At 58.4% G+C, this 27,991-nt stretch overlaps 1 protein-coding gene across 1 annotated transcript; it reads right to left on the reverse strand.

The window, feature by feature from the left end:
• Window positions 1-1,231: 1,231 nt before the first annotated feature.
• Window positions 1,232-27,757, reverse strand: MFSD4A (major facilitator superfamily domain containing 4A). The gene is made up of 10 exons (XM_056119071.1): window positions 27,473-27,757; window positions 16,808-17,006; window positions 16,146-16,406; window positions 11,954-12,137; window positions 11,544-11,650; window positions 10,649-10,822; window positions 8,250-8,397; window positions 4,728-4,798; window positions 2,769-2,889; window positions 1,232-1,380 (listed from the first exon to the last, which is right to left on the reverse strand). The coding sequence occupies exons 1-10, from the start codon at window positions 27,700-27,702 to the stop codon at window positions 1,325-1,327; spliced, it is 1,551 nt and encodes a 516-aa protein (XP_055975046.1). The 5' UTR covers window positions 27,703-27,757; the 3' UTR covers window positions 1,232-1,324.
• Window positions 27,758-27,991: the final 234 nt, after the last annotated feature.

Here is a 27,991-nt window from a genome sequence, read left to right on the forward strand (position 1 = left end):
GTTTGCCTTGCACATGGCCAACCCTGGTTCGAAAGCATCCTGCAGTGCTGGGATCAACTCTCCTGAGAGCAGAGCCAGGAGTAACCCCTGTGCATCGCTGGGTGTGACCGAAAAAGAAAATAAAAGGAAAAACAACATCTATCTTGTTCTTCTCCCCAGCAACTTCTGATGCAATCAACCCAGGTTATTAGCAGCGGGGAGCTGGTAAATGTTGTCAACCTGCTCTTGGGGCAAGGGGAAGCCACCGTCTGTGGCTTTTGCCAATCTCTGTGGCTTAAAGACTCCCACTGTGACTTGTCTCTGGGTGCCAACAAGTTACTGCTGGCAGTGGGGATGGGTAAGACACGTAGAGTGCACCTTTGTGGAGGATGTCCTTCATCCAGAGGGAACAGACCAAAATAGCTATCAAAGCAAACAGAAAAAGATCCAGAAGCGTTATGTTTAAATATTTATTACCTCAGTAGTATGACCTTTGTATAAATTCAATAAATTTCTATAATTTTTGTTTTTTCATGAGTCACACCTGGCAGTACTCAGGGGTCATTCCTGGCTCTGTGCTCAGAAGTGACCCCTGGCGGTGCTCAGGAGAGAGTTATACAGTGCCAGGGATCAAACAGGGTGGCAGGATGCCAGGCAAAGTGCCGTAATCCCTGGTCTATCTCTCCGGCCTCTCAATGATGGTTAATACTGGCTCTGTTTACCAACCAGCTCTCACGGTGAACATTCAACCCTTGGCCTTGGTAAGCTGGCGTGAGCCAGCCCTGACAGCGGCTTGAATTCCTGTCCCTGATTTAGTGTCGCAAAGAGATCATGATTCCACTTTGCCGTCTTCACGGTGAACATTTCAGCAGCAGGAGTTTGAGGGACTTTGGACGATTAGTAAGTAAAAAGCACATCAAATCCTTCAAGCATGCCCGGGAATAACTTGGGGTTCGTGGGGAGTCATTTAAAATATATCTACATAGAGCAGCTGGTTGTCGAGCTTTCCGACTTCATCCCTATTTTCCACTTTCCAGGAAGCACAGTTTCGTGCAGGCTGGCACACTCGCTCGCTGGTTTCTCATCCACCTTCCCGTGGCCCCCTGGCCGGCTCACGGCCGGAGAGAAGAAACGGGAACTGGAATCACAGGTTAACTAATGATTTGCTGGGATGGGCCGGGGTAGCGGGACACGGCGCCCCCTTGCCTGACACCCAGGCTCTGGGAAGATCCTCGTGGAGTGTAGCGAGCACCTCCATCTGCTCCCACGCGCGGCAGGCTTGAACCCTTTGGTCTGTGCTGGTGTGCGAGAGCCTGGAGTCTTCGTGGGCCTCCTTGGCCTGGTTTTACCTCTGGTAGAACTCCAAGTTTTCCATTCCAAGAGGCTTGTCTGGAGTAGGAGCTACAAAGAGAAAGCCAGGAGCATGTTGCAGCAGTGCCCGTAGCCGTGGGCTGCCTTTGAGAGCACCCCGGGGCTCCTGGGGGCGCCCCCACCCGCAGCTCCCCACCCGGAGCTCAGGGAGGCACCTCTTCCTGTCCCGCAAACAGCTGGTGCACCTGTGTACCGGGCGGGTGCCGGGGGCATGGGAATGGGGCCTCCCGTCTGCCCCAGCGTGATGGGGAGCCGTGGTCAGTCACTGGTTTATGGTTCAGCCAGCAACTTGCTTGACGTGGGGCCAAAATGAAGGCTCTGGGCTGAGCTGAGTTCTACCCTAGAATCTGACTCTGAATGGGAAGCTGGGGGAATCTCAGAACATTCGAGATCAATTCCAGACAACGCATTATTAGGTTGGAGGGATTGGAGGCATCTCACACAGCACGCGCCGTGTGGTAATCCGCAGGTGAAAGGGGTCCCGAGTGGAACGGGTTACCAAGGGCCTAAGAGGGGTCAGGAAGCTGGTGCCTGCACTGGGAAGCCAAGTTGCAGTCGGTGGGGCTGTTTGGGAACCCCCCCACCCCCGCCAGTGCAGGGCTTCACCAGGTGAGGGACATCAGGCCTGCAGGCTGCAAGAAGCCCACAGAAGCCTGGGGTCTGGCCCCATGCAGGACACGTGTTGCCCACAGATGCTCCTGCCTGTATCGTGTGGCCTGCAAATGATTTTATAACTATTCAGCTGGTCCTCGGCAGGAAAAAGTGTCCCCCGCCCCAGCCCTTCGATTTGAAGTCCACCTTTGCGAGAGGGCTGTGGGGTCCAGTGGCCCACTGCAGGGACTGCGCTATCTCTGGAGAGCGCCTCCTACCACTGGCCCCCTGACAGGGCACTCTGAGAGCTGGACAGAAGGCAGGGGCTTATCCAGAGCTCGGGGCTGCCCCTGCCAGGGGTCCAGAGGAGCAAACCATTCCCAAGTCTCTGCCCACAGCAGCTTCTCTCGGCTGTTTGCTGCCTGATAAGGAAACCAGGACTGGGGACAAAACCCTCCACTGTCAAGACACGGCCAGAGAGGCCGCAGGCCGGGCTCCTGCCGGGGAGGCAGCTCTGCCGCTCTGGGCCCAGTGAAGGCTGGAAGGAGATTCTTGGCTGTGGGTCCATGCATGGAGGGACAGAGGAAGCCAAGCTCAGAGCCCCTGCCTCTCTCCTCGTGGAGAAACCATGAGTCAGCCCATCCCACACACACACACAATCGCACAGCCCGGCTGGAAGAGGGAAAAAGGAAGCTGTAGAGAAAATAAACATTTCCTTGTATTTTCCTTGGACAGCAGCGCATTCGTGGTGTGTCAGCCACACGGCATCTCCCTCCCCACACGCTGTTTTCCTCCGCTTGTGCAGAGACAGGCTTTTTTTTCCTTACCTGATGAGAGCCCAGAGTACATCCTGTGGAAAAACAGGAGCAAGACATAGAAGGTAAAGGCCAGGCTAGCAAAGATCACGCCGCAGACCAGGAAACTATAGCTGCCCCGGGCCTGGAAGACCTGCCAACGGGAAACAGACAGCAGCCGTCAGACGGCATAGAAGACACGGGCGGGGGTGGCCCCCGTGGCCCCACAGCCCGGCAGGCTGGTCGTCTGTGGGGAGGGGGGGCGCAGTACACCCACAGACAGAGCCTCCTCTCAGGGCTGCCTCCTTCTCAAGGGGGGGGGGGGCAGATGCCTGCTCTCAGCAGCCACACCAACGAGGCCCTGTGGTCCCTTCCACTTGTTCTCTCTGGAACCTCCAGGAAAATCTCTGTTATCTACACTAAAATGTTCATTTAACATAGAATCATTCTAGGTATTGTCGTACCCATTGGCCTAACCAGAATTTTGCAGAGGATTAAAAAAAAAAGTTTCATTACACAAAATGTAAAATATATGGCAAAACTTCCCAAAGCACTGTACAAATTCAATGCTATCCCTATAAGGATACCCATGACATTCTTCAAAGAAATGGAGCAAACACTCCTGAAATTTATATGGAACAATAAGCCCCCACGAATAGCTAAAGCAATTCTTGAGAAAAAGGGAGACTAGCAATTCTTGGGAAAATGGGAGACTAACACCCAGGAGTGGCTGAGATTAGTACCAGGAATTTTGCTCCATGACTTGGAGGCCAGCCACACGTGATAGGGGAAAAGGAATCTCAGATAGAGAAGAGAGCACCAAATAAAGGGTGTTGTGAGGATCCTCCCAGGGTGGGAGAGACATGCTAAAACTAGTCTATAGACCAAACATGATTGCCACTCAGTGCCTCTCTGGCAAAACACAGTACCCAAAAGAAGAGAGAGAGAACAAGGGGGAATGCCCTGCCACAGAGGCAGGGTGGGATGGGGGGATGGGGGGTGGGAGGGGTGCTGGGACCCGTGGTGGTGGAGGATGGGCACTGGTGGAGGGATGGGTACTTGATCATTGTATAACTGAAACCCAAGCACGAAAATTTGTAAGTCTATAACTGTACCTCGTGGTGTTTCACTAATAAAAATTTTTTTTAAAAAATGCCAAAGCAGAAAACTCTCCTCCGACCCCAAGTTTCATCATATTTCTGAACTGAAAGATTCTCCTTGGTAGAAGTCTTCAAACAAGGACCAGAGAGACAGTGCAGGGGTCTTCAGGCACTCGCCTTGCATGCTGCCAGCCCTGTTAGAATCCTCGGCCAGTAGCACATCTGGTCCTCCAGTATGGCCAGGGGTCACTCCTGAGCACAGAGCCAGGAACTGCCCCTCGGCCCTCCTGGGTGTGACCCCAAACGAAAAAGAGCCTTGAGTGGGGCTGGTGCGATAGTACAGCGGGTAGGGCGTTTGCCTTGCATGCGGTTGACCAGGGTTTGATTCCCAGCATCCCATATGGTCCCCTGAGCACCGCCAGGAGTAATTCCTGAGTGCAGAGCCAGGAGTAACCCCTGTGCATCGCCAGGTGTGACCCAAAAAAGCAAACCAAAAACCAAAAACCAAAAAAAAAAAAACCTTGAGTAATAAGCATCGTAGCTGCTAGTACTCTGTGTTCCTGTGACTGAGAGCAAGCCGGTGTTTGCAGGGAAGATGGCTGTGCTGACCCACGGGAGAGCTGGGCTCTGCTGGGGCAGGGTGGGGAGTGGCGGGGGATGGGCACAGGGATAAAGCACATCACAGGTCCCGTGGCACCCCCGTGGGCCGCCCGTCCCACCCTGCTGCCAGCCAGGCCTGTGTCTGCTCGGGACGTCGCCTCTCCACGCCCAAGCACGCAGACTCAGCTTTCGGGGCTGGGCTGGGAGCAGGTGACACAGACCCCATCCGTGTGGGAGGGAGGAAGCGTGGGTTCAGAGGTGGGCTCGGAGCTCCCCCCAGTTCCCCACCTACCGAACCAACCAGCATCTGCAGGGTCATCTCGCCGATTCCTGCCCCCGTCACCAGCACGGTGGTAGCACAGCCTGCCCGGGAGAGAAGGCGGGTTGGCGAGGGCGAGACAGGGGACATGTGGCCAGCACCATCCCAGGCATTTCTGGGAAACTCTGAGATGGTACAGCCCCTGGGCTCCCCAGCACTGCTTAGGCCTGGGCCCTCGCTCTAGGGGTGCGGCAGCCAACTGCAACTGCAGGCTGCTGCACCTGGCGTCGGGAGCGCTCCCACCCATCTGCTGCCCTGAGCTGTGGCCAGCGGCAGCTGACTGATGCCCCAGCACCAGGCACGAAGGTCGGCTGTCGGGTTCAGGCCCAGCTTAGGGACCCACGAGCTCAGGCGAGTTCCCTGCTTGTGCAGGTACCCTTCTTTTTATTCTTTTGCTTTTTGGGTCACACTCAGTGATGCTCAGGGGTTCCTCCTGGCTCTGCACTCAAGAATTGCTCCTGGCAGTGCTTGGGGGGGACCATGTGGGATGCCAGGGATTGAACCCGGATCAGCTGTGTGCAAGGCAAACGCCCTTCCTGCTGTGCTATCCAGCCCCAGGTTCCCTTCTTTAAGGTGGGCATTGCAGGGGCATGCTGACCTAGGCATGTCAGTACTTAGCAGAGGGTGGCACACAGGAGGCTCTACCGCCCCCCAACCTCGATTTCTGGACACAAACGTGCCTCTCCCCAACTTCTCTCCGTCCCTCTGCCCAGCCGAGATCCCTTCAGCAGGGGCCCCTGCACGCCGCGTGAGGGCCCCTCAGTGCTCCTTGTTCTGCCCAGGAGGCAGCAAGGTTGGAGAACACCGGATCGCACATCCCCAGCACCCACCCTGCTACGCTCAGCACTGAGGGCCACGGGGGGGGGGGGGGGGGGTGGGCCGCCATCGGCTCTGAGGAACTTGGCGTCACTGTCTGTGTCGGGCTGCCGTTCCTCCCGAGACTCGCTTCTGTTTCTACCTGTCTCTGTCCTCGAATGCTCCCAACACAGGAATATTTCTCATTTTTCATCTCCCCTTCCAAATCCTGAGCCTGTGCGACTGTCCTGTGCTGGCCGTTCCCCCCCTCTTTTTTTTACCTTTTGGGTCACACCCGGTGATGCTCAGAGGTTACTCCTAGCTCATGCACTCAGGAATTACTCCTGGCAGTTCTGAGGGGACCCTATGGGATGCTGGGAAACGAACCCGGGTTGGCCGCACACAAGGCAAACGCCCTACCCACTATACTATCGCTCCAGGCCTTGTCTGCTCCCTTTGCTGGACCCCAGCGGTTCTTGGGGTCATTCCACCCAAACACGTGCAGACACTGCACCTGACACGGTGCTCTTGATCCCTGCCCCCAGCCCTGTGAGCCACGCACGCCTCTAGGTCATGCTGTACGTGCTCTTGGGAACAGTGCTCCTTGTTCTGCCCAGGAGGCAGCAAGGTTGGAGAACACCGGATAGCACATCCCCAGCACCCACCCTGCTACGCTCATCACTGAGGGCCACAGGGGCAGCCGCCATCGGCTCTGAGGAACTTGGCGTCACTGTGTTGGGCTGCTGTTCCTCCCGAGACTCGCTTCTGTTTCTACCTGTCTCTGTCCTCGGCTGTTTAAAGGTTGGTATCTGCACCCTATTTTCCCGATAAGAAAACTCGGAGAGGAAAGGACTCACACAGCGCTGGGGGCACCCTGGGCTCCAACCTGTGCTCCTGCCCGGGGCCCTCAGAGCACAGACAGGTCAGAGCGACACTGTGAGGGCTCACTCGGACGGGCACAGCGCAGGGGCACAAGGAAGCTTCTGGGTGGTGGGAGGGGAGGGAGAGAAGAGAGGACATACTGGGCAGGAAAGGATGGGTGTCCAGTGGGCACTGCCAGAGAAAAGCAGGGAGGAAAAGTGGGAAAGGAAGGAGGAGCTCACTGTGGGATCACACTGTCCACGGCACTCACAGCACTGTGGAGGGTCACTGTCCACAGCACCCACAGCACTATGGGGCATCACCATCCACGGCACCCACAGCACTGTGGGGCATCACCATCCACGGCACCCACAGCATTGTGGGGGGGTCACTGTCCACGGCACCCACAGCACTGTGGGCATCACCATCCACGGCACCCACAGCACTGTGGGGCATCACCATCCACGGCACCCACAGCACTGTGGGGCATCACCATCCACGGCACCCACAGCACTGTGGGGCATCACCATCCACGGCACCCACAGCACTGTGGGGGGGTCACTGTCCACGGCACCCACAGCACTGTGGGAACACACTGTCCACAGCACCCACAGCACTGTGGGAACACACTGTCCACAGCACCCACAGCACTGTGGGGCGTCACCATCCACGGCACCCACAGCACTGTGGGAACACACCATCCACGGCACCCACAGCACTGTGGGGGGTCACTGTCCCCGGCGCCCCCACCTCGCTGCAGTACAAAGGGGCTCTGTGACTCCAAGTGGTGCAGCAACTGTGCAGAGGGCGCCAGGCAGGAGCTGGGCAGGAGCTGGGCCGCAGGCTGCATTACAGCGCTGGGACTCAGACTCTGATCCCCCGGCTTAAAGGCAGACTTAAAGGCGAGAAGACAGCCAGCCCCGGAAGGGGTGAGTGGAGCAGAGTCGGGAGAAGGAATGACAAGCGGGCTGAGGGAGGCAGGGCGTGGAGGAAGGAGGAGCCTGCAGAGCCAGCGACCATTTGCAGTAGAAAAATCAACCAGCCTACGGCCATTAACACTGCCTCATGCAGCCCTGGAGCCCTGAGTGCTATGCGGTGCGGCCCTGCCTGAATTTCTTCCATGGGCTTTGGCTGTTTTTCTTCTGTTTCAGGGCCAGGCCTCTGCCTCTCAGTGCTCGGGGTCAGGAAATCTCTCATCTCCAGGCTGGCTTTCCAACCCTTTGGGGCATCTCTACTTATGTCCCAGGGTAACTCTAAATATTCAAGACACAATTATTTTTTAGTGAACTTCTTAAAAAATCTTTTCCGGGGCTGGAGGGAGAGATAGGGCGTTCACCTTGCGCGCGGCCGACCCGGGTTCAACTCCCAGCATCCCACATGGTCCCCTGAGCACCGCCAGGACTAATTCCTGAGTGCATGAGCCAGGAGTAATCCCCGTGCATCGCCGGGTGTGACCCAAAAAGCAAAAAAAAAAAAAAAAAAAAAGATCTTTTCCATGCGCACTTGTGAGGTATGGGGGGAAGGGAGGGGTGGGTCTGCCGTCAGAGAGGGCACCTCTGCTCAGTCTCTCTCGGGTTCCTGCCACCAGAGACAGGAGCCGCCACCCCAGCTCAGCCCCGCTCAGGAGCACCGGGGCAGAGAGTCGGCAGCTCTGCCTCCCTTTGCACACGGAGTTCACGGCTCATGGGCATCACTACCGGGGGCCAGGAGATACACGGAAGGAGATGCAAGAGCCTGGCATCAGGCTCCGGCTCAGTCCAGTCCCCATGAGGGAACCCCCACTGCTGTGGAGGAGGGCCACGGGGCCTGAGCACGGTGCTGGGGGAGAGCTCCGCTCACCTCGGTACTGCAGAATGTCCTCGGTGTAGGCCAGCATGCTGGGGAAGGTGCTGCTGAGGAACAGGCCCAGGCTGGCCGTCCCCACGAACAGGAAGGCGACATTGTAGGAGAAAACAAGGAGCATCAGGAACGTCACCACCACACCGACCTGGGGCAGTGGAGAGGGTGGGGATCAGAGGTGGGGGAGAGCAGGGAGAAAGGCAAAAGCCTGCAGCTGGGCTCCAGCTTCGGAAAGCTGCAAGACCGGGGCGCCCCCCTGTGGGCAATGTGGGGACTGCATCCCAGGCTGGTGTCTAAGAAATGAGACCTCAGGAACCGAGGTCTAAGAAATGAGACCTCAGGAACCGAGCCCCTGCTCCCGCCCCCGCCCACTCAGAGGGCAGCAAAAGTGGCTCAGGGCAGAGGTTCAGGCCTACCCTGCTACGATTGGGTGGATTGGGTGCCTCGGGAACTGCAGACAGCATGGCCCACCCATCACCTCTGTTGGCTGACCCTTGCCCTGAGGGAGGGCTGGGGGAGATGCAGGCCCTGAGCGTGGGCTGGAGGAAGCAGGACCCCGGTCCCTTGGAGACCATCCGACATGCCATTCTGGAAACTAAAGGAGCTCTGGGAACCAGCCAAGGGGCGCCGCGCCCTCTCCACAACCCCAGGACCAGAATGCCAGCACAGAATGATGGGGCCAGCATCCCCGCTGGACAGCAGCCGGCCAGAGGCGCCTCGCGGTCAAACCTAACCAGCACGGAAGCGTCATTCTCTGGAGTCTGGCCCAGGTCCTGCAGGGGCTGACCACTGCCCCCCAGCTCCAGGGGACAGGAATCCCCCCCAGTGGGCACGGCAGCGCCCGCCCCCCCATCCCTCTCCCCGTCTCCCTCACTTCCTCCCCTCAGTCTATACTCCTGCCAAACAAAATTCCCTGCTACTCAGAACTATCTGTGCGTCCCACACACTTCCCGTCCCCCATTCATTTGGTTTTACCACCCCCACCCCCTCCCGCCACACACTCGCCTCCCTCCTGCCACCCATCTACATAGGGGAGAAATTTCTTTTCTTTCTCTTGTTTTGCAGTGCCGGGATTGAACCCACTGAACCCGGGGGCTCACTCAGCAAGACAAGCGCGCCACTGCTGGCCCGGAAAACCCCTTCTTAAAGGTCATCAACCAGGGGCTGAAATAGCACAGTGGGTAGGGCGTTTGCCTTGCACGCGGCCGACCCGGGTTCAATTCCCAGCATCCCCTAGGGTCCCCTGAGCACCGCCAGGGGTAATTCCTGAGTGCAGAGCCAGGAGTAACCCCTGTGCATCGCTGGGTGTAACCCAAAACAGAAAAAAAGAAAAAAAAAAGGTCCTCAACCAAGGGCGAGACTCAATTCCTCAATTCCGCTGCTGGATGCCAAACTGGCCTCCTGGGCAGCCTAGTTCCTTGACGGCCTCTGTGCCTGTCTGGGAACTTAAGAATCACTTGGAAGGGGCATGTGTGTGTGTGTGTGTGTAAGGGATGTGCCTTACGAGGCAAGGCATGTGCCAGGCCCTGGGTTCCATCCCCAGCACACACAGTCCTCAGAGCAGGACTGAGCGTGTCCAAGTGCCCCCGAGTGCAGATCTGGGCACTGAACAAACCGATGACTTCCACAGTGGGCCCAGCACCAGGGGACAGACCGGAAGCTCCTCAGGCACTGCTAGGGGCAGTGCTTTTAAAAATACCTCTGGGGCCAGAGCGATAACACAACAGGTAGGGCGTTTGCCTTCACAAGGCAGACCGGGGTTCGATCCCCAGCATCCCACATGGTTCCCCGAGCACAGCCAGGAGTAATTCCTGAGTGCAGATCTAGGAGTAACCACTGTGCATCGCCGGGTGTGACCCCCCCAAAAATTACCCCTGGGGCCAGAGTGATAGCACAGTGGGTAGGGCATTTGCCTTGCATGCAGCCAACCCAGGTTCGATTCCCAGCATCCCATATGGTTCCCCGAGCACTGCCAGGAATAATTCCTGAGTGCAGAGCCAGGAGTCATCCCTGTTCATTGCTGAATGTGACCCAAAAAGAAAAGGAAAAAAAAAACGGGGGAAGCTTCAAAATGCAAATTCCCCCAGGCCCTGGCCCAGAGAGGACCCTGCTGGAGAGGATGTCCACCTGCTTGGGGACAACAGAGGAATGGTATGTGGGCCAGGCAGGACCCAAGCAGCCCCTGTCAGCTCTCAGGTCTGCTTTCACACAGCGGTGGTGAGCTGCACCTCTTCCTCCTAAGGGACCAAGCGGAGGCCAAGGAGGGGGGAGGGCCTTTCCAAGATCACACGTCGCCCGCCCCTCCAACCCCCCCAACCTCTGCCAGCATCTTCCACTCTTGCCCACATTCCTGCTGACTGGCCTGTCCAGCCCCGGGCAGCGGACGGTCTCTCACTCACCACGTTGACGAAGACCATGCTGGCGGGTCTCACCCTGGAGGAGATGGGGATGGAGACCAGGCGGCCCAGGGTGATGAAGCCCCAGAAGAGGCTGGGCAGGTAGCCGGCCGACTTGTGGCCCACAGACAGCGGCTTCTCCACGGCGTAGCTGTATACGAAGGCCGAGTAGGCCCCCTGCAGAGAGACGCCTCAGCAGCCTGGGCAGGTGGGCCTCTGCTCACAGACCACCCCCGCCCCCCGCCCAGGCGCAGGGGTCCAGAGACAGGGCCCTGGGGTGGGGGGTCCCTGGGGTCTGGTATGAGACACGGGAGCCCTTCCACGGGAACGGGGTCCACCACCGGCCTCATCTCAGGGATGATGTGTGCCAAGTGCCACGGCTAGAATGGCAGAGACGGGATCTGCTCAGGGGTGAGGTGGGCGTCCACCAGGACCACCAGACGCCCTTTCCACGGGAGCCTCCAAGTGTCTCCTAGCAATACTGCTGGGCGTTTGCTTGTGGTGCCGGGGTTGAACCCAGGCCTCATGCATGCAGGGCAAGTGCTCTGCGAGCCATGTACCCACCACTTAGGGGGTCCACTAAGCTTTCCACGACCTCTGCTTGGGCTCATCCCTGAGAGGGCAGTGGGTCCTGGCACCAGCCATGAAAGACTACCTGGGAGAATCATCAGAGATTTCTAGAACAGGCTGCAGAAAGGGAGGTTACAGCTGCCCCGAGCTCATTTCGACCCTGAGCGGGCATCCAGGAAGGATGCCAGGGTGTGAGTGCTCTCCCCAGGGGACCGGCCCAATCACCCACAGGGCAGTCTCCAGGGACCCTCCATCCCCTTCCTCCCATCCTCATCCTCCCCAGGCTGAGTTCCCCCACCCCCACCGAAGCCCCCTGAGGTGGCCTCACCGTGATGCCATCCGTCATGAACAGCACCAGGGCCGCCGAGATGTGGATGGCAAAGAAGGAGCAAGGGGCCCCTCGGCAGTTCCGCCGCCAGCAGCAGGCGAGCAGGTCTGTGTGGGGACAGAGAACGGGCCTGTCACAGGCCTCCCCCCTCGGGTCAAGGGGACAGAAGAGCCCTGGAGGCTGGGGCGGCCGCCCCCTGCCCCGGCCCTCTCTGCTGGCAGCTCAGGATCTGAGGATGCTGCCCAGGGCCCGCGGGTGAGGCCAGGCGGGGCAGAGGCCAGGCCGGGTGCTGGGCGGCTCCAAACCCACGAGACGCAGGGTCCAGCCCGCTTTCCACCGCGTCCTCTGGGACCGGTGTCGTCCAGCGGCTGGGGAAGGGGCAGTCAGGAAAAGTCCACCAGAGCTCCCACCTGGGTGTGGCTGAAACTTGGGGGGCAGTGAGGAGGAGGTGGAGGAGGAGGAGGCGTCTTCCTGCTCCGGAGGCCGCGTCTCCAGGGCCAGCTCGTCCGCCGACAGGAGCAGGGGCCGGCGCTGGGGGCAGGTCAGTAGCCTCTCTTTGGACAGCAGGAACAGCACAGCCAAGGGCACCGGGAGCTGAAGGGTGGGCACAGGGTCAGGCTCCCCTCTCGGGCCTGGTTCCCGCCCCACACACACACACCCGGCCGCACCGGTGTCCAGCACACAGCAATGTCCTTTCCCGAGGCTGCTCACCCAGGGAGGTCTCCCTTGGCCATAATGCCAGCGACAGGCCTCACCTGGGGCAGGTGGGCACAGTGGTCACTGTCCACCCTTTACCATATGCATCGCCCAGAAAAGAGGCTCATCACAAGCAGAGCTGGACCTGACCTTATTCTGGGGGGCCGTGTGGTGCTGGACTGGAATCCCACCCCCAAAGGCAAGGCCTGTGTCCAGCACTCAGAGCTATGCCCTGGCCCGAGAAATTGGACCGACTGTCTTCCTTCCCTTCCTCTCTCCCTCCTTCCCTCCCTTCCTTCCTTCCTTCCTTCCTTCCTTCCTTCCTTCCTTCCTCCCTCACTCCTTCCTTCCTTCCTTCCCTCCTTCCTTCCTTCCTCACTCCTTCCTTCCTTCCTTCCTTCCCTCCTTCCTTCCTTCCTCCCTCTCTTCCTCCCTCTCTCCCTTCTTCTCTCCCTCCCTCCCTCCCTCCCTCTCTTCCTTCCTTTTTTCTCCCTTCCTTCCTTCCTTCCTTCCTTCCTTCCTTCCTTCCTTCCTTTTTTCCTTCCTTCCTTCCTTCCTCCCTCCCTCTTCCTCCCTCTCTCCCTTCCTCCCTCCCTCCCTCCATCTCTCCCTTCCTCCCTCCCTCCCTCCATCTCTCCCTCTCTCCTTTCCTTCCTTCCTCCCTCTCTTTTCTTTCTTTCTCAACTTACTTCTGTCTCTGCACTCAGGGATCATTCCTGCCTGTACTCAGGGGACCAGAGCAATAGCATTAGCAGACAGGGCGTGTGCCTTGCATGCAGCCGACCCAGGTTTGATTCCTCCGCCCCTCTTGGAGAGCCCAGCAAGCTACCGAGAGTATTCTGCCCACATGGCAAAGCCTAGCAAGCTACCTGTGTCATATTTGATATGCCAAAAACAGTAACAACAAGTCTCACAATGGAGACATTACTGGTGCCCGCTCGAGCAAAGAGATGAACAACGGGAGGACGGTGGACAATGGTACTCAGGAGACCAAATGGGGTGCCAGGGATCAAACCTGGGTTTGCCACATGCAAGACAAGCGCCCCCCCCCCGCCCCACTGTACTATCTCTGCAGCCCCTGAAAACTCGTCTAACAACCTCATTCTGAACACAGCTGGAGTCTCTTGCCCCTTCATGCTGGCAGATCACATGCAGTCATATAAAGACATTTTCTCCTGCTTCCAGCTCTATAAAAAGTGCTGGGGAGGCGGGGGTGGCTGTTATTCCCACTTTCCAGATGGGGCACCTGAGGCTCGGTGCTCACGGCATCGGCATCGTAACCTGCTCCAGCTGGAAGAGAGCCGAGTGGTAAGCCAGACACCCCGGAGCCGCGAGGGCTGAGTTAGAACAGGCTGTCCCGGGAGCACAGTCACCCCAGGGGCCTGGGGGTGGTGCCCGAGGGCTGCCCTGGGCGGGGTATCCACACTGGGAAACAGCCGCAGAAGCCTTTCGAGTTGACAACGCCTGCCTCATGCACACGGACCCGGCACTGTGCTTGCTGTGCTCGCCGCAATGCTCCGCAATGCTCCCGCTGAGGCCTGAGCTGAATCTCCAGGGCAATGTTGGTCTCAGGCTGCTGGGGTTGCCTGGAGAAGAGCCTCGCCTCCCCCTCCCCCACAGACACCCGCTGTGCCCGGGCCCAGCCTCCACCCCGGGGGAGCGGCCGGGTCTCTCCCTGTGCTCCCCATGGAAAGCTGGGTGCTCCGTGGGCAGCTGTCCCTGCAGACCCCACCTGCACGTGCCCGGGGAGCCCCAGAGAAGCCTCCTCCAGCTGCCCACACAGCGCAGGGCCTCCGGAAGACTCGGGAGTCCGCGCCTGACAGGGAGGGGCGACGTCTGTCTGTCTGTCTGTCAGTCTGACGGGAGAAACAGGAAACCACACAGCAGCGGGGGCGGCTCAATGCCTGGGCGAGGGCCAAGGGGAAACAGCTGTAAAAGGGGCGTCGGGTGGGGCTTTCCTGGGAAGGGGCTTCACTGACGGTCCGCTGGCGTGGACAGGGCTCACGGGGTCTTTCTAAGGCGGTGCCGCTTTACGTGGTGCCAAGGCACGTGCAGGTGTGAGGGTTGGAGTATGTGTGTAGATGTGAGTGTGAACACGGAATGTGCGAGTGTGTGAACGTGGGTAGTGTGTGGTTGTGTATGCAGTGTGCGAAGGTGTGTGTTTGTGCTGAACACGCGAACGTCTGTCAGTGTGCGTGTGTTTGTATGAGTATGGGGAGGGTGAAGGTGTGCATGTGTGTGAGTGTGTGAGTGAACATCTGTCAGTGTGTGTGTGTTTGTGTGGTGTGAGTATGAAGTGTGTAAATGTGTGTATGTGAGTGTGTATGTGTGGGGGTCAGTGTGTGTATGTGTGAATGAATCTGGAGTGTGTGAATGTGTTTATGTGTGTGAGTGTGTGAGTGAGCGTCTGTGTGTGTTTATGTGGTGTGGGTATGTATTGTGTAAATGTGTGTGTGGTATGTGTGTGTGATGAGTGTGTGAGCATCTCTGAGTGTATCAAAGTGTGTATGTCTGTGATTGTCTGGGTGTGTGTGTATGTGTGTGTGTGTGTGTGTGTGTGAGAGAGAGAGAGAGAAAGAGAGAGAGAGAGACAGAAAGAGAGTGTACCAGTGCCCACATGCCTGTGTAGCCCTGTTCTCTTCCATGATGGACTATTTCTCTTAGACACAAACCAGCACAAAAAGGTCCAGAAATCCAGAGCTAGAGCAATAGCACAGCTGGTAGGCCACTTGCCTTGGACGCAGCTGACCCTTGTTAAATCCCCGGCATCCTGAATGGTCCCCAGAGCCTGCCAGGAGTGATCCCTGAGTGCAGAACCAGGAGTAACCAGTGAGCTCAGCTGGGTGTGACCCACAAACCAGCCAAACAAACAAACAAACAAAAAAGCCCGGCAATCTTCAGTGCTCAGGGGGCCTCCCCGTCCTAGTCTCAGCCTGACGTGAGTGTGCCGGGCTCTGCCAGTCCAAGACTGGGCCCCCACTCTCTCAAACAGCAATCACAGGGGCTGAGAAGGGCAGATGCAGAGGGTGGCGACCTGCGGGGACCCAGGAGGACTCTGGGGCGGGGGAGAGGCAAAGGAACCTTGAGCGGGAAGGGGCGTGGGGGCTGTGTGGGAGTAGGGTCCGGGCACCTGCCTCCGCCCAGCCCTTCCCAGCCTGTGCAGGGGCTGCCAGGGGCATCCGGGGCTGTAGCCAGGGAGCACCTGTGCCCACTGGGGATGGTGGCATATCTGCAGGGTGCCAAGAGACCTGGTGGCACCCAACTGGTGAGTGGCCTGGAGCAGTGTCCCCCCTCCCCCCACTCCCTCTGCCCCCTCCAAGCGTGAGAGGGGCCCTCTCAGATGCAGAGGCCCCTGTTCTCTGCAGACTGGGGCCCCCAGCCCTGCGCTCCCCTCACAGCCGGGGTAGGCAGAGTCCCGGAGCTCCTCTTGCCCATCCCCTGCTCCCCAGAGGAGCCACAGCCCAGACGGAGAGGAGTATCAGATTGTCGGAGAGGAGAGACCTGCAGATGGGGTTCTGGGTGGGGAGGGTACGTCCCCGAGGTGCCATATGTGACCAGTGACCCCGGCTGTGTTTTTTTTTTCTTTTTGGGTCACAACCAGCGATGCACAGGGTTTACTCCTAGCCATGCTCGGGGGACCATTTGGGATGTGGGGAATCGAACCCGGTCAGGCCACGTGCAAGGCAAATGCCCTACCTGCTGTGCTACGGCTCCAGCCCCGGCCCTGACCGTCTTTGTGCTCCACATGCCTGCTGCATCGGCACCCCCTGAGACTCGCCCTCCTGGGATGGCATACTGAAGGGGGGGGCAAGGTAGACTGGGGTCGTCAGACTCTGCCTGGGAGTGAACACAGTCTGGTGTGCACGGGCTGCCCACCCAATGCCCTGCCCCGCGGTGGACACTCACGTTGATCAAGGCCATGATCCAGAAGGCGTAGGACACACGGGTCCCTGCCCCGCTCTGGGGGGGCGTCCTGGGGGGCAGCGTCGGGTTGGCCAGAGGGGTGTGGTGCTGGGTCCCGGAGACATGAAGCATGCGGGCCCCAGTTGTGGCGTTGGCTGTGGCGTTAGCAGTGCCGTTGGCCGGCAAGCAGCTGGCCTCCGACAGGAAGGGGTCGGCGATGAGAGGACTCAGCAGGGCGCCAAAGCCCACGAAGAAATGGAGAACCTGGGCGGGAGAGATGGCTCTAGCTTCACACCCCCTCACCTCACTGCCCCGCTGGGAGATGGGGGCTTGCCTGGCCCCGGAGGGGGCACCACAGGAAGTGGAGACAAGGAGTTAGGGTGAAGGGCCTCACAGCATCCTGCTTGCTCATTGGTTCCCTAGTCCTAATCTCAGCTGGGGGGCTGGCCCGAACCCAGGGTTAGGAGGGAGGCTGGCAGGAGGAAGGAGGGAGAGCGAGCTCTGCAGGTTCCCACCCACACAGCCCCTGTCCCACGTGAGAGACCCAGGCCCAATTGTCTGCACGGTCCCAGGACTGGTGGCACAGGGCTGGGACGCGGACTCCTTCTGCGTCACCCCCACCAGGGCCGGGCATGTGCCATGTGCTGCTGCCCCTGCTGGCGCACCTGCAGGAAGATGGCCGAGTCCTTCTGGTAGATCCTCACCAGCTGCATGTTGGCCACGGTGTCGATGCAGCCCATGGCCAGGCCCGCCAGCGCCATGACCGAGGCCAGCACCTTCACGTTGTGGCACAAGGGGATGACGGCGAACACCACGGAGATGGCCAGCGAAGCGGTGAAGAGCACCCACAGCGACTGCGCCAGGCTGCAGGGGTGGAGGGGGGCGGGAGGTCAGGGGCGCTGGAGCCTGCCACCAAAGGGCCCCGTCCTCCCAAGCCACTGGCTGGGTGGACCGGGGGGAGCCCACACACCTGTTCCACCCTTGCTGGGAAGGGGCAGGCGTGTGGGACAGGCAGCCCTGTCACCTCCCGGCTGCAGGTTGGAGTGAGCCGTCCCCACGGCTCGTCAGCTTGAGCTCCAACCCTGTCCTCATGGGGGCCCAGAAGCGAGGTGGTGTGGCTGCCGTGGGCACAGGGGAGGACTGGCTGACTCCGCCCTTACATGCCCTTTCAGGGGGTGGCAGGATTCCTCGTGGACACAGGGATGGAAACGTCGCCCAGTGCTTTGTTTGCGTTAGGCTGGAACTTCCAGGACGGAAGCCCAGGGCTGTTACTGGGTCCCCCTCGATATGCAGAGTCTGTGCTGGCCAGAGTGGATGGGAGACCCCGTGGGACTTTCCTGCCACAGGAGCCAGAAACGGGGGTGCTGAGGTCCGTCCCCTCGTGAGTGAAGAAATAAACAGCACATGAAGCCCTGTCCAGGTCTCTGTGTGCACTGGGCACAACAACCAGAAGGGAAGACATTCCTGGGACCAGCTCACGCAGGAAGAAGGTTCTGGAAGAGAGAGGTTATGGAGGAACCCCTCATAGCTGGCTTGGTGCATGAGGATCCCTCTGGTGGTGCTCAAGGGACTATGCGATGCTGGGGAGCAAACCCGGGTCTCCCCCATGCAGGTACACACTCCAGCCCTTTGCGCTTCTCTCTGGCCCAGTCCCTTACAGGAAACTGGGAAGCACCATCAGCCTTCGCCTGGCTGCTGGCCTGGCAATGAGGAGGAGATGAGGGCCAAGGAGATGCAGTGAGCTGCTAGTAAGCACAGATACAGGGAGCAAGGCCCAGTGGCGGTGGGGCTGGGGGATGCACCTCTGGCTCTTCCCAGACCCAAGCCTTGGCCTTGGGCATGGTCCCTGCTCCTCACCTGGTCCCTCCCTGAAGCCTGCATCTGCGGAATCGGGGTCCCAGTCACCAGGCTGGTCAGCTGCACAGTTACTGACCACGGTCCTGCCTGTTTGGCTCAGCTGTGTGTGTGTGTGTGTGTGTGTGTGTGTGTGTGTGTGTGTGTGACTTCACTGCTACTAGGAAGTTTGAGTTGTGGGGATACCATTAAGGTCCTTCCACACCCAGACTCCACCTGGCACCCCAGCAACCAGTCTGGCCACTCACCGTACGGGTTTCTGCCCATGCCTGTGTAGGATGGTGGTGATGGCCTCGCTGCTGCCCTGTCCTGCACAAGAGAGATGAGGCGACCTCCTTGGGCCTCACTTCAGGGTCAGATGAGGACCCCTTGCTCCCTCTCGCTGATGAGGGTGCCACCTCTCACCACTGTGACGTCCTAACCCAGAGAAACTCTCTCCAATGAGCATATATCATCTGCCCTGGAAAACCTGAGGGCAGTGGCTAAAATCAATCCTGGGGCAGAGTCCTGAGGTACGGACCTGGGAGCGGCAAACTCCAAGGAAGGAGCTGAGGGAGGCATGGGAAAAGGAAAAGCAGCGATGTGCATGCATCTCCCATGACAGCAACGAACTGTGTCTTCAGGGGTCAAGGCTTGTGGCACATGTGACACACTTTGCAATGGTACCTCTTTGGCTCACAGCTTAGAAAAAGGGAGACTGAGGAACTCACTGACAGAGCCTGGACCCAAGCCCAGACCTTCTCTCTTTGGCCTCCCGTACACAGCTGCTTATCCTGAGAATGTGTGTGGTGTGAGGTATGCGTGTGTGGCCTGTATGTAACTGAGGCATGTATGTGCGTGACACGTTAAATTTGGGGACTTGTTTGGGCCCACACCCTTCAGTGCTCAGGGGACCATATGCAGTGTCAGGGATTGAAGCTGGGTCAGGGACGTGCAAGGCAAGTACCCTACCCACTGAACTATCACTCCAGCCTGAGGTATGTGTGTTGAAGGATGTGTTTGAAGTCTATCTGGCATGTATGTGTGGCATGCCATATGCATGTGTGGGGTATTTTCATGTGAGCACGTGTGTGTGAACTGTGTATGTAAACTATGTGTGTGATGTTCATGTGAGTGTGTGTAAATCATTTGTGTATAAACTATGGGTGTGAAGTGTATGTGCATTTGTGTGATGTGTGCATGTCTATGAAGTGTATGCATGGGTTTGTGCATGCATGTGTGAGGTATGCATGTGAGGTATGTGCATGTATGTGTGTAAAGTGTGTGTGCATGTGTGTGAGGTCTGCAAGTGTGTGTACAATGTGTGTATGTGTGAGTGCACGGGAGGTCTGTGTGCATGTGAGGTGTGTGAGGTGTGCGTGCATACGTGTGTGAAGTATGTGTGTGCATATTATTGTGCATGAGGTATGTGTGTACATGTGTGTGAGGTGCGTGTATATACGTGAGGTGTGAGGGGTATGTATGTGCATGTGAGGGGTGTATGTGAGGTATCTGTGCAGGTGTGTCTATGTGAGGTGTGTGTGAGGTGTGTGCATATGCATAAGGTGTGCGTGTGAAGTGTGTTCTGTGTGAGATATGTGTGTGCATGTGAGGAGTGCATGTGAGATGTATGTGTGAGGTATGTGAGGTGTGTGCATATAAGGTGTACATGTGAAGTGTGTGCATGTAAGGTATGTACATGTAAGGTGTGCAAGTGAGGTGTGTGCATGTGCATAAGGTGTGTGTGAAGTGTGTGCATGTGTGTTGTGTGCGAGGTATGTGTGTGTGGTATATGCACGTGCATGAGGTGTTTGCATGTGTGCGCATAAGATGTGTGTGCATTTGTGTGACGTATGTGAATGTGTGTGCATGTGAGGGGTGTGTGTGAGATGTGTGCATGTGAGGTGTGTATAGAATGTGCATGTGAGATGTGTGTGAGTTGTGTACATGTGAGGGGTGTGTGTGTGAGTTGTGTGCATGTGAGATGTGCATGTGAGGTGTGTGTGAGGTGTGTGCGTGTGCACGAGGTGTGTGCAAAGTGTGTGCATGTGTGTTGTGTTAGATATGTGTGCGTGTGTGTGATGTGTGTTCATGTGCATGAGGTAAGTGTGTGCATGTGTGGGTGAATGTGTGTACACGTGAGGGGTTTGTGTGAGGTGTGTGTGTCCGGTGTGTGTGTCAGGTGTGCTTGTGAGATGTGTGTGTGGGGTGTGAGCATGTGAGGTATGTATGTGAGGGGTGTGTGTGAGGTGTGTGTACATGTGAAGTATGTGTGAGGTGTGTGAATTTGAGGTGTGCATGTGAGGTGTGTGTGGGGTGTGTGTGCATGTGGGGTGTGTGCATTTGAGGTGTGTGTGTGTGAGGTGTGCGTGCATGCGTGAATGCATGTGAGGTGTGTGTGAGGTGTGTGTGTGCGGTGTGTGCATTTGAGGTGTGCATTTGAGTGTGTGTGGTGTGTGTGCATTTGAGGTGTGTGGTGTGTGTGCATGTGAAGTGTGTGAGGTGTGTGCATTTGAGGTGTGCGTGCGTGCATGTGTGCATGTGAGGTGAGGCGTGTGTGAGGTGTCTGCATTTAAGGTGTGCGTGCATGCGTGTGTGCATGTGAGATGTGTGTGTGGTGTGTGCATGTGAGGTGTGTGGTGTGTGTGTATGTGAGGCGTGTGAGGTATGTGAATTTGAGGTGTGCGTGCATGCCCGTGTGCATGTGAGGTGTGTGTGTGTGAGGTGTCTGCATCTGAGGTGTGCATGCATGCGTGTGTGCATGTGAGGTGTGTGTGTGAGGTGTCTGCATTTGAGGTGTGTGTGCATGCATGTGTGCATATGAGGTGTGTGTGTGTGAGGTGTTTGCATTTGAGGTGTGCGTGCATGGTGTGTGCATGTGAGGTGTGTGCATTTGAGGTGTGCATGTGAGGTGTGTGTGGTGTGTGTGCATGTGAGGTGTGTGAGGTGTGTGCATTTGACGTGTGTGCATGCGCGTGTGCATGTGAGGTGTGTGTGTGAGGTGTCTGCATTTGAGGTGTGCGTGCATGTGTGTGTGCATGTGAGGTGTGTGTGAGGTGTGTGTGTGAGGTGTATGCATTTGAGGTGTGCGTGTGCATGTGAGGTGTGTGTGTGAGGTATCTGCATTTGAGGTGTGCATGTGTGGTGTGTGTGAGGTGTGCGTGTATGCGTGTGTGCATGTGTGTGTGTGTCTATAGGCTGGCCCCGGACCACAGCTGCAGGCTGGCAGGAAGCAGGAGCCGCTCTGCAGAGCGCAGAGACGGCGGCCTAGGGAGCACTGACACAGCTGCTAGCTAGGACACGAGCCCCCAGTGGTCCTGTTCCCTGTATGCTGCAACTCCCCCCTCCCACTCTGCCTCAAGGAGCTGCTCCTGCCGCAGCCTGCTGGTTTCCGGACCCCCGCCAGGCACCTTGTGGGGGGTGGGGGGCAGGGGGTCCTGAAGGGGAGCTGGGTGCAGGCTGTGATGTTTGTGGGAACTTGTCTATGTGTTGTGGCCTGGCGGGGCAGGATGGGAGCCACAGGGAGACAGAAGGTGCGAGACCAAGAGATCAAGATTGATAAGGGCCAGGAAGATGCCGAGGGGCTCGGCAGGAAGGGGATGGGGAGGCTGGGGGCTGCCCTGTCCTCTACCCCATCTGCCTCTCACCTTGCTTGCAGAGGACACTAGCTGCACGGGCAGCTTTTCATCTCCAGGCCCAGTGACAAGCAGGAGAGAGGCAGGGAGCCCTCGCCCACCTCTCCCGCAGGGCCTCGATTCCAGCTGGGGCTGGCCAGGGCTCAGCCCACCTTGCAGGAGGGTTCCTGGCAGCCGACAGACGGGCTTGGACCGCTGGCCACAGGAAACCTCGCACAGTCTGCAGGATGCCTGGACAGCTGTGTCTGGACACCAAACAGCAGCTTGAACCAATTTCTTTAAAACGGCCTGTTGTTGCCAAGAAAAGGGCAGCCCCAGTCACATCCCAGAGCCCGGGTGGAACACTAATTGGCTCGGTCACTTAATGGTTTAATCAACTGCCCTTTCCAGGAATGTGTGGAGTTGAAAACGATGGAATGAACAACAGGGACAGAACAGCTCGGGTGGTGCAGAAGTCACGGGCGCATCTCCAGAGACTGCTGCCGAGGTCTCCTCTGCCACTTGCCAGCCGTGGCGCCTGGAGCCAGCCCTGGACATTGAGCCCCTCTGAGCCTCAGTTTCTCCACCTTCAGTGAGACAGAGAGCCCTGCCCCTGAGGCTGCCATGGGATCCAACGGCTTTCGGCCTGACCCTCCTTTTCTCTCTCTCTCTCTCACTGGGTCTCCCAGCTCCCTGCAGCATCCCCTGCTCAGGGCTCCTTCGGGGGGGGGGGGGGGGGCAGGGAGAACCATGCTCAGCACTCAGTGGCAGGGGAGTTGAGACAGAGGCTGGCTCTAGTTGCCTCCCAGGCCTGCTGATTTGGCTGCTGCATGCTCTGGGTACTCTGAAACTGCTGAAGGGAGGTACCCTTCTCCCCCACATCAGCATCCCACCCACAGAGCAGTTGCCAAGACCTAAGAGTGTGACCCCGACTACTTTACAGCCGGGAAGCGTGCCCCTGGAGGACTTGAGAGGGAGCTGAGTCTGTCTCTGGATCACAGCCGAGGCCAAGGCTGCCACCAGCATGTCAGTGAGCTTCCCTGGGGTAGCTGGGAGGCCCGGAACCGGCTGCACAGTCTGAGGACCCCATCCTTAAGAAGTCAGACACGTGACTAGGTTACCAGCTGCACACAAGAGAAACAAACGGGAGCACGTCCTCCCTGTCCCGCTGAGGGACCTGCCCTACCAGTTTGCTATGTGACCTTGAGCACCGGTCGACCCAGTGACCCCTGCTACACAGACTTATCCAGAGGGGACACGTGACCCCCCCCCCCACCCAGGACTAGTCTTGTTGTCGCCACGAGCTCTGCCCCCAGTTGCCCTGTGTTTGGCAGGGAATCAGAGGAGGGGCCAGAACAGCACGTGCAGGCCCACCCCTGGCCCCAGACACTCTGTCCAGACCCCCAACACTTCCCCACATCCTTTCCTCTCAAGGGCATGTGCCTCATTACTGAAGAGTGTGTGGAGGGGCCGGGGCAATGGGTACAGGTAGGGTGCCTGCCTTGTACGTGGCTAACCCAGGTCTGATCCCAGCATCCCTGAGCACTGCCAGGAATGATTTCCTGCCTGAGTGCAGAGCCAGGAGGAAGCCCTGAGCATGGCTGAGTGTGACCCCGCAACAACAACAAAAAAGTGTGTTGAGTCCCTCCTCCTTGCCCTGTCACCAATTTCCTTTTCTATTTATCTGTTTTTGCCTCCAAATATCTGCGAGTCCTGCTCTGTCACACCCGGCTCCGACTACCGGCCAACGGAGGGGGCCTCCCCAGCACTCGGGCGGCTTCCCGACCACTCCCACACCCACCTCCCCAACTGCCACCCCTGCAGCTCAAAGAACATGGAATGAAGAAGGAAGCATCTGAGCTGGGAGGACAGTACCCGCCCGCCTGGAACCAGGCACTCCACAGGCCTCTTGCTTTAAAACCCCATCTCTGGGGGCTGGAGAGATAGCACAGCGGGTAGGGCATTTGCCTTGCACGCGGCCGACCCGGATTCGATTCCCAGCATCCCATATGGTCCCCTGAGCACCGCCAGGAGTAATTCTTGAGTGCATAAGCCAGGAGTAACCCCTGTGCATCGCCGGGTGTGACCCAAAAAGAAAAAAAAATAAATAAAACCCCATCTCTGTAGGAAACTTGGCCCCGGAGGGCAGGGGTGAAGGGATTAGTTAGGGGGGCAAGTACCTGCCTCTGGGGGGTGGGAGAGAAACTGGGGACATTGGTGGAGGCTAGTGGGCACTGGTGAAGGGACTGATGTTGGAACAATATACACCTGAAATGCGATCATAAATATCTTTGTAACTTTGTAATTAAATTCACTGTCACTGTCCTCCCGTTGTTCATCGATTTGCTCAAGCAGGCCCAGTAACGTCTCCATTGGAGACCTTGTTGTTACTGTGTTTGGCATATCGAATACGTCACGGGGAGCTTGCCAGGCTCTGCTGTGCGGGCGAGATACTCTCGGTAGCTTGCCGGGCTCTCCAAGAGGGGCGGAGGAATCGAACTCGGGTCAGCCATGTTGGCTGCGTGCAAGGCAAACGCCCTACCCACTGTGCTATCGCTCCAGCCCTATAATTCAATTAAACATTTTTTTTTTCTTTTTGAGCACGCAGCGATGCTCAGGGGTTACTCATGACTCTGCACTCAGGAATTACTCCTGGAGGAGGTTGGGGGACCATATGGGATGCCAGGGAATTGAACTCGGGTCAGCCGTGTGCAAGGCAAACGCCCTACCTGCCGTGCTATCTCTCCAGCCCCAACCAAACAAATATTTTTAATTAAAAAATAAAAAATTAAAAACCACCTCTCACAGTTTCCCATTGGCCTGGCAACTCTTCGTCCATCCAGGTGTGGGCCTCAAAGAAAGGAAAACAAATATCCACACAGAAAGTGTGTGAGAGAGGTGCGCGCTCCTTTGCCTGAAGCCAGAAAGTGCGGACGGACCATCGTCCATGGCTGGGCAGTAAGAGCCACTCTCAGCCATGTGCAGTCTTGCTTCCTGGGGGAGGTGGGGCAACTTTGGCAGACACCATCATGCTCCGTGTTCCTCTGAGCGAGAGAAATGCTGGAAACTCGTCATTTCCAACCTTTTCACGCATGTTTAGAACTGTCAAACTAGGAAGAGGGAGGTTGCATCCAGCTTCTTCTGGTCCCCATCGCACCCTCTCCCTCTGAGCGCGCCCACGTCCGTCTCAGGATCTTCAGGCAGATGCAGGAGAGGTCTGGGGAGAGGACCCCCTGCACCACCAGCATCCAAAGTCTCTGCAGCCGCAGACCCCTCGGGAATCCTGATGACACCTCCAGAGTGCCCCCTCAGCCCTGACCAGCCCGAGATCTGGGCGAAGCAGCTGGCAGGCTTGAGCGGGAGCCTTGGAGAAAGAAAGAGGCGCTGTCCCATCTCCCAGCTCCCGCTCGCTCCACGCGGCACTTCCCCCACAACAGCTGGCCTCCCGTTCCCACTCACAAGAGCAGCTCTCAGCACTCTGAGTAATCACTTAAGCTGAAAAGCACTTGCAGGGGAACGGGCATCTCGGCTGAGACGGGAGTCCTGAAGAATCCAGCTCCAGAGCCTGGTCTCAGCCTGGTGGGGATGGTCGGTGCTGGGGGGTGATGTGGGGGGTCAAGAGGAGCTACTCTAGTCCTAGCGAAGCAAAGCGGAGACTCCTGGCTACAGACAGGCCGCGGGCGGGAAGTGCTCCATCTCTCCTGGAAGTCAGCTTAGCTCTTAATCAAAGGAGACTTCTTTACGCCATTTGTCTTGGGGGTGGGAGAAACAGGGCTGAGAATGCAAGTCTAAATCACTGGGGAGATCTACTCCCCCTGCCCCCCGCCACCCAGCCCCCACTTGGATCCCAACAGGAAGCTCCCCACTTCCTTCTCGGAGTGTCAGCTCCTGAATGCCCACAGGGACAGCCGTGCCATGTCCTGCCTGAAGAATAAAAGGTCAACTTGTACCTTGGAGAGCTGAAGCTGACTTCTTATCAGAAAGAGGCGTTCCAAGGTACCTGGTTCCAGAACAAAAAGCCTCGATTCAAATCTCAGCCGTGCCTCCTACTTGAGGCAAACACAGGCCACTGAGCGTTGTCACAGGAGGCTGTGTAAGCTCGGGTAAGTTTCTGAACCTCTCTGTGCCTTAACTTCCTCGGGCATAAGATGGCCATAATACTACTACTCTACAGAGTAGCTGTGAAGGTGAAACGACTTGTTATATACGAGGTATTAAAAGCAGCATTTGGGGGACAGTGTTTAGGGCAAATGTCCTAGCATATGTCCAAGTTGGGTTTGATTCCTGAGCATCATGGGGTGTAGTCCTGGAGGCCTCCCACTACCTGGTCCTGGAGGTCCTCAGCACTGCCTGTGGTGGCCCGGGTATCTCCCAGACCACAGTGTCCAAGCAAACTCGCATCCCCCAGACCTTGTACTGAAGCAAATGACTTCCCTGGTAGGGAACTGGCCTCTTGAACCTCCTGAGCACGCTTAGGGGGCCCCCAACCCCCAGCAAAAAAAAAAAAAGAAAATAAAGAGTAGAGCCATATGGTTGGAGCACATGCCTTGTATGTGTGAGGCCCAGGGCTTGAAACCTGGTACAATGGGGGAGGGCGTGACGGGCTGGGGAACAACTTCCTGACAGAGTAAATAATATTATTAGTATGACAGATTATTCAATCATGTAACAAAGTTGGTTATTATGGCTACCTTAGCATTTTCCATTTCTGGGAGCCCGTCTCCCCTCTGCCCATGCAGAGCACCCACTGAGTCCGGGGCCCAGAGCAGAGCAGGTGAGGAAGCCCAGTGGGGTGCGTGAGCCTGCCAAGATGCCACTTAGAATTCGCCTCACTGCCCTTCCTGTTTTTTTGTGCTCCTCCTTCTCTGAAAGCCTACCAGGTAAGGGAGTTGCAGTAAGTCAAATACTCCATCAAGAAAACCTGATAGAATTTCCAGAAACCCTCGAGACGCAGAGCAGGTGTGGTTTCTGTCTCCAGACCTCTCAGGACTGACCCAAACCCTGGTACAAAAACCCAGAGGAGCCAGGAGACCAGTTTTATGAGAGTCTGGGCCGTGAGGCCAACCACTCCCTAATTAACAGCACTTTCTTTGTTTGTTGGGGACCAAGACTATCCATGAGTAAGACACTTGCTCTCTTCCTTCCTGCACTCCCACCCTCGTGGGGGGGGAGGACAGGAGTGACCCCCCTGGGCAGCATTCCCTGCCCAGGACAGCCGGGGGCTTCTCTTGCAGGGCCCAGGAGATCTCGTTCCCAAGTCCTCTCCTGCGCCCCCAGAAACGCTCTGGCTGGCTTGAAGAGGGGACCCCACTCTTTGCTACAGGAAGGAGAGGGATCCTCCACTGCCCGGGAGAGCCCGGCTCCAGGGGGCGTTTGTGGGGCACTGCCAGGCCGAGGCCAGGGACAGTGGCGAAGAGAGGGGGCCCAAACACCTGTGCGTCCAAACGGGAATCGCACCCCTGGGGACCGGACCACTCAGGACGCGCAGGCCGAAAGGACAGGGGCGCGAGCTGGCCTGTGCCAGCCCATTGCCGGGAGTCCGGGAGCCGAGCCGGGCCGCTAGGGTGGACGGGGTGGCGGGGCGCCGCGCTAGCACCGGCAGGGCCCCCCGAGGCGACACTCCCACACTCACTCTCCCTCCACCTCCCCCTGGCCGTGCCGCCCCCGCTCGCGCGGCGGGCACGGGTGGGGACCCTCCGCCGGGCGGCAGCGGGAGCGAGCCGCGGGGGAGGGGGGTCCCTCTCCCGAGGCAGAAGTCGCCCGCCGTCTCCGGAGAGTTTTCCCGAGGGCCCGGGGCGGGGAGGGCGCCGCGGGGCTGCGGGGCTGTGCGGGGCTGGGTCGCGGGGGGATGCCCCGGCGCAGGGCGGGGCGCGCGGCACTCACGTTCGCTTGAAGACGCCCCCGAGGGCGCTGCCCAGCAGGAGGCAGAGCTGCTGCGAGAAGAAGACCCAGGAGATCTGGGGCAGCGAGCTGTGCGTCTGGCAGCGCAGGTCCAGCAGCGTGGGCCCCAGGAAGGCGATGCACAGGCCGAAGCTGAAGAACACGCTCCAGTAGGTGAGCGTGGGCTGCAGGTGGCGGCGGAGCAGCCCCGCCACGCGCCCGTCGCAGCCCATGGCCGGCCGCTGTGAGCGCGCGGGGACGCGGGGGCCCGAGGCCGAGGCCGGGAGGGCGGGGCGGGGCGGGGCGGCCGCGGGAACGTCCCGCCCCCGGGCCCCGGAGCGCGGGGCGCCGCCCGCCCGCCTGCCGGGCTCCCCGCAGCCTCGGGCCCCCCCCGCACCCCGCGGCCCAGAGCGCCCGTTCCACTCTGCGCGCGCAGAGCCGGCCGCCCCGCGGAGCATCCACCTGGCCTGGGCTGTGGCCCCGGGGACACCCCCCTTCCGCCCTCCGCCTCAAGCCTGGCGG

The sequence above is a fragment of the Sorex fumeus genome, unplaced genomic scaffold, assembly GCF_029834395.1.
Source record: "Sorex fumeus unplaced genomic scaffold, SorFum_2.1 ptg000039l, whole genome shotgun sequence".
Taxonomy (NCBI): Eukaryota; Metazoa; Chordata; class Mammalia; order Eulipotyphla; family Soricidae; genus Sorex; species Sorex fumeus.

Excerpts from the sequence above, each read along its gene's own strand:
- MFSD4A (XM_056119071.1), bottom strand. The coding sequence starts at position 27,702 with ATGGGCTGCGACGGGCGCGTGGCGGGGCTGCTCCGCCGCCACCTGCAG. Across the intron at positions 17,007-27,472 it reads GGGGGCGTCTTCAAGCGAAC|CCTGGCGCAGTCGCTGTGGG; the intron begins GTGAGTGCCGCG and ends CCACCCCTGCAG. Across the intron at positions 1,381-2,768 it reads GTACTCTGGGCTCTCATCAG|CTCCTACTCCAGACAAGCCT; the intron begins GTAAGGAAAAAA and ends TTCTCTTTGTAG.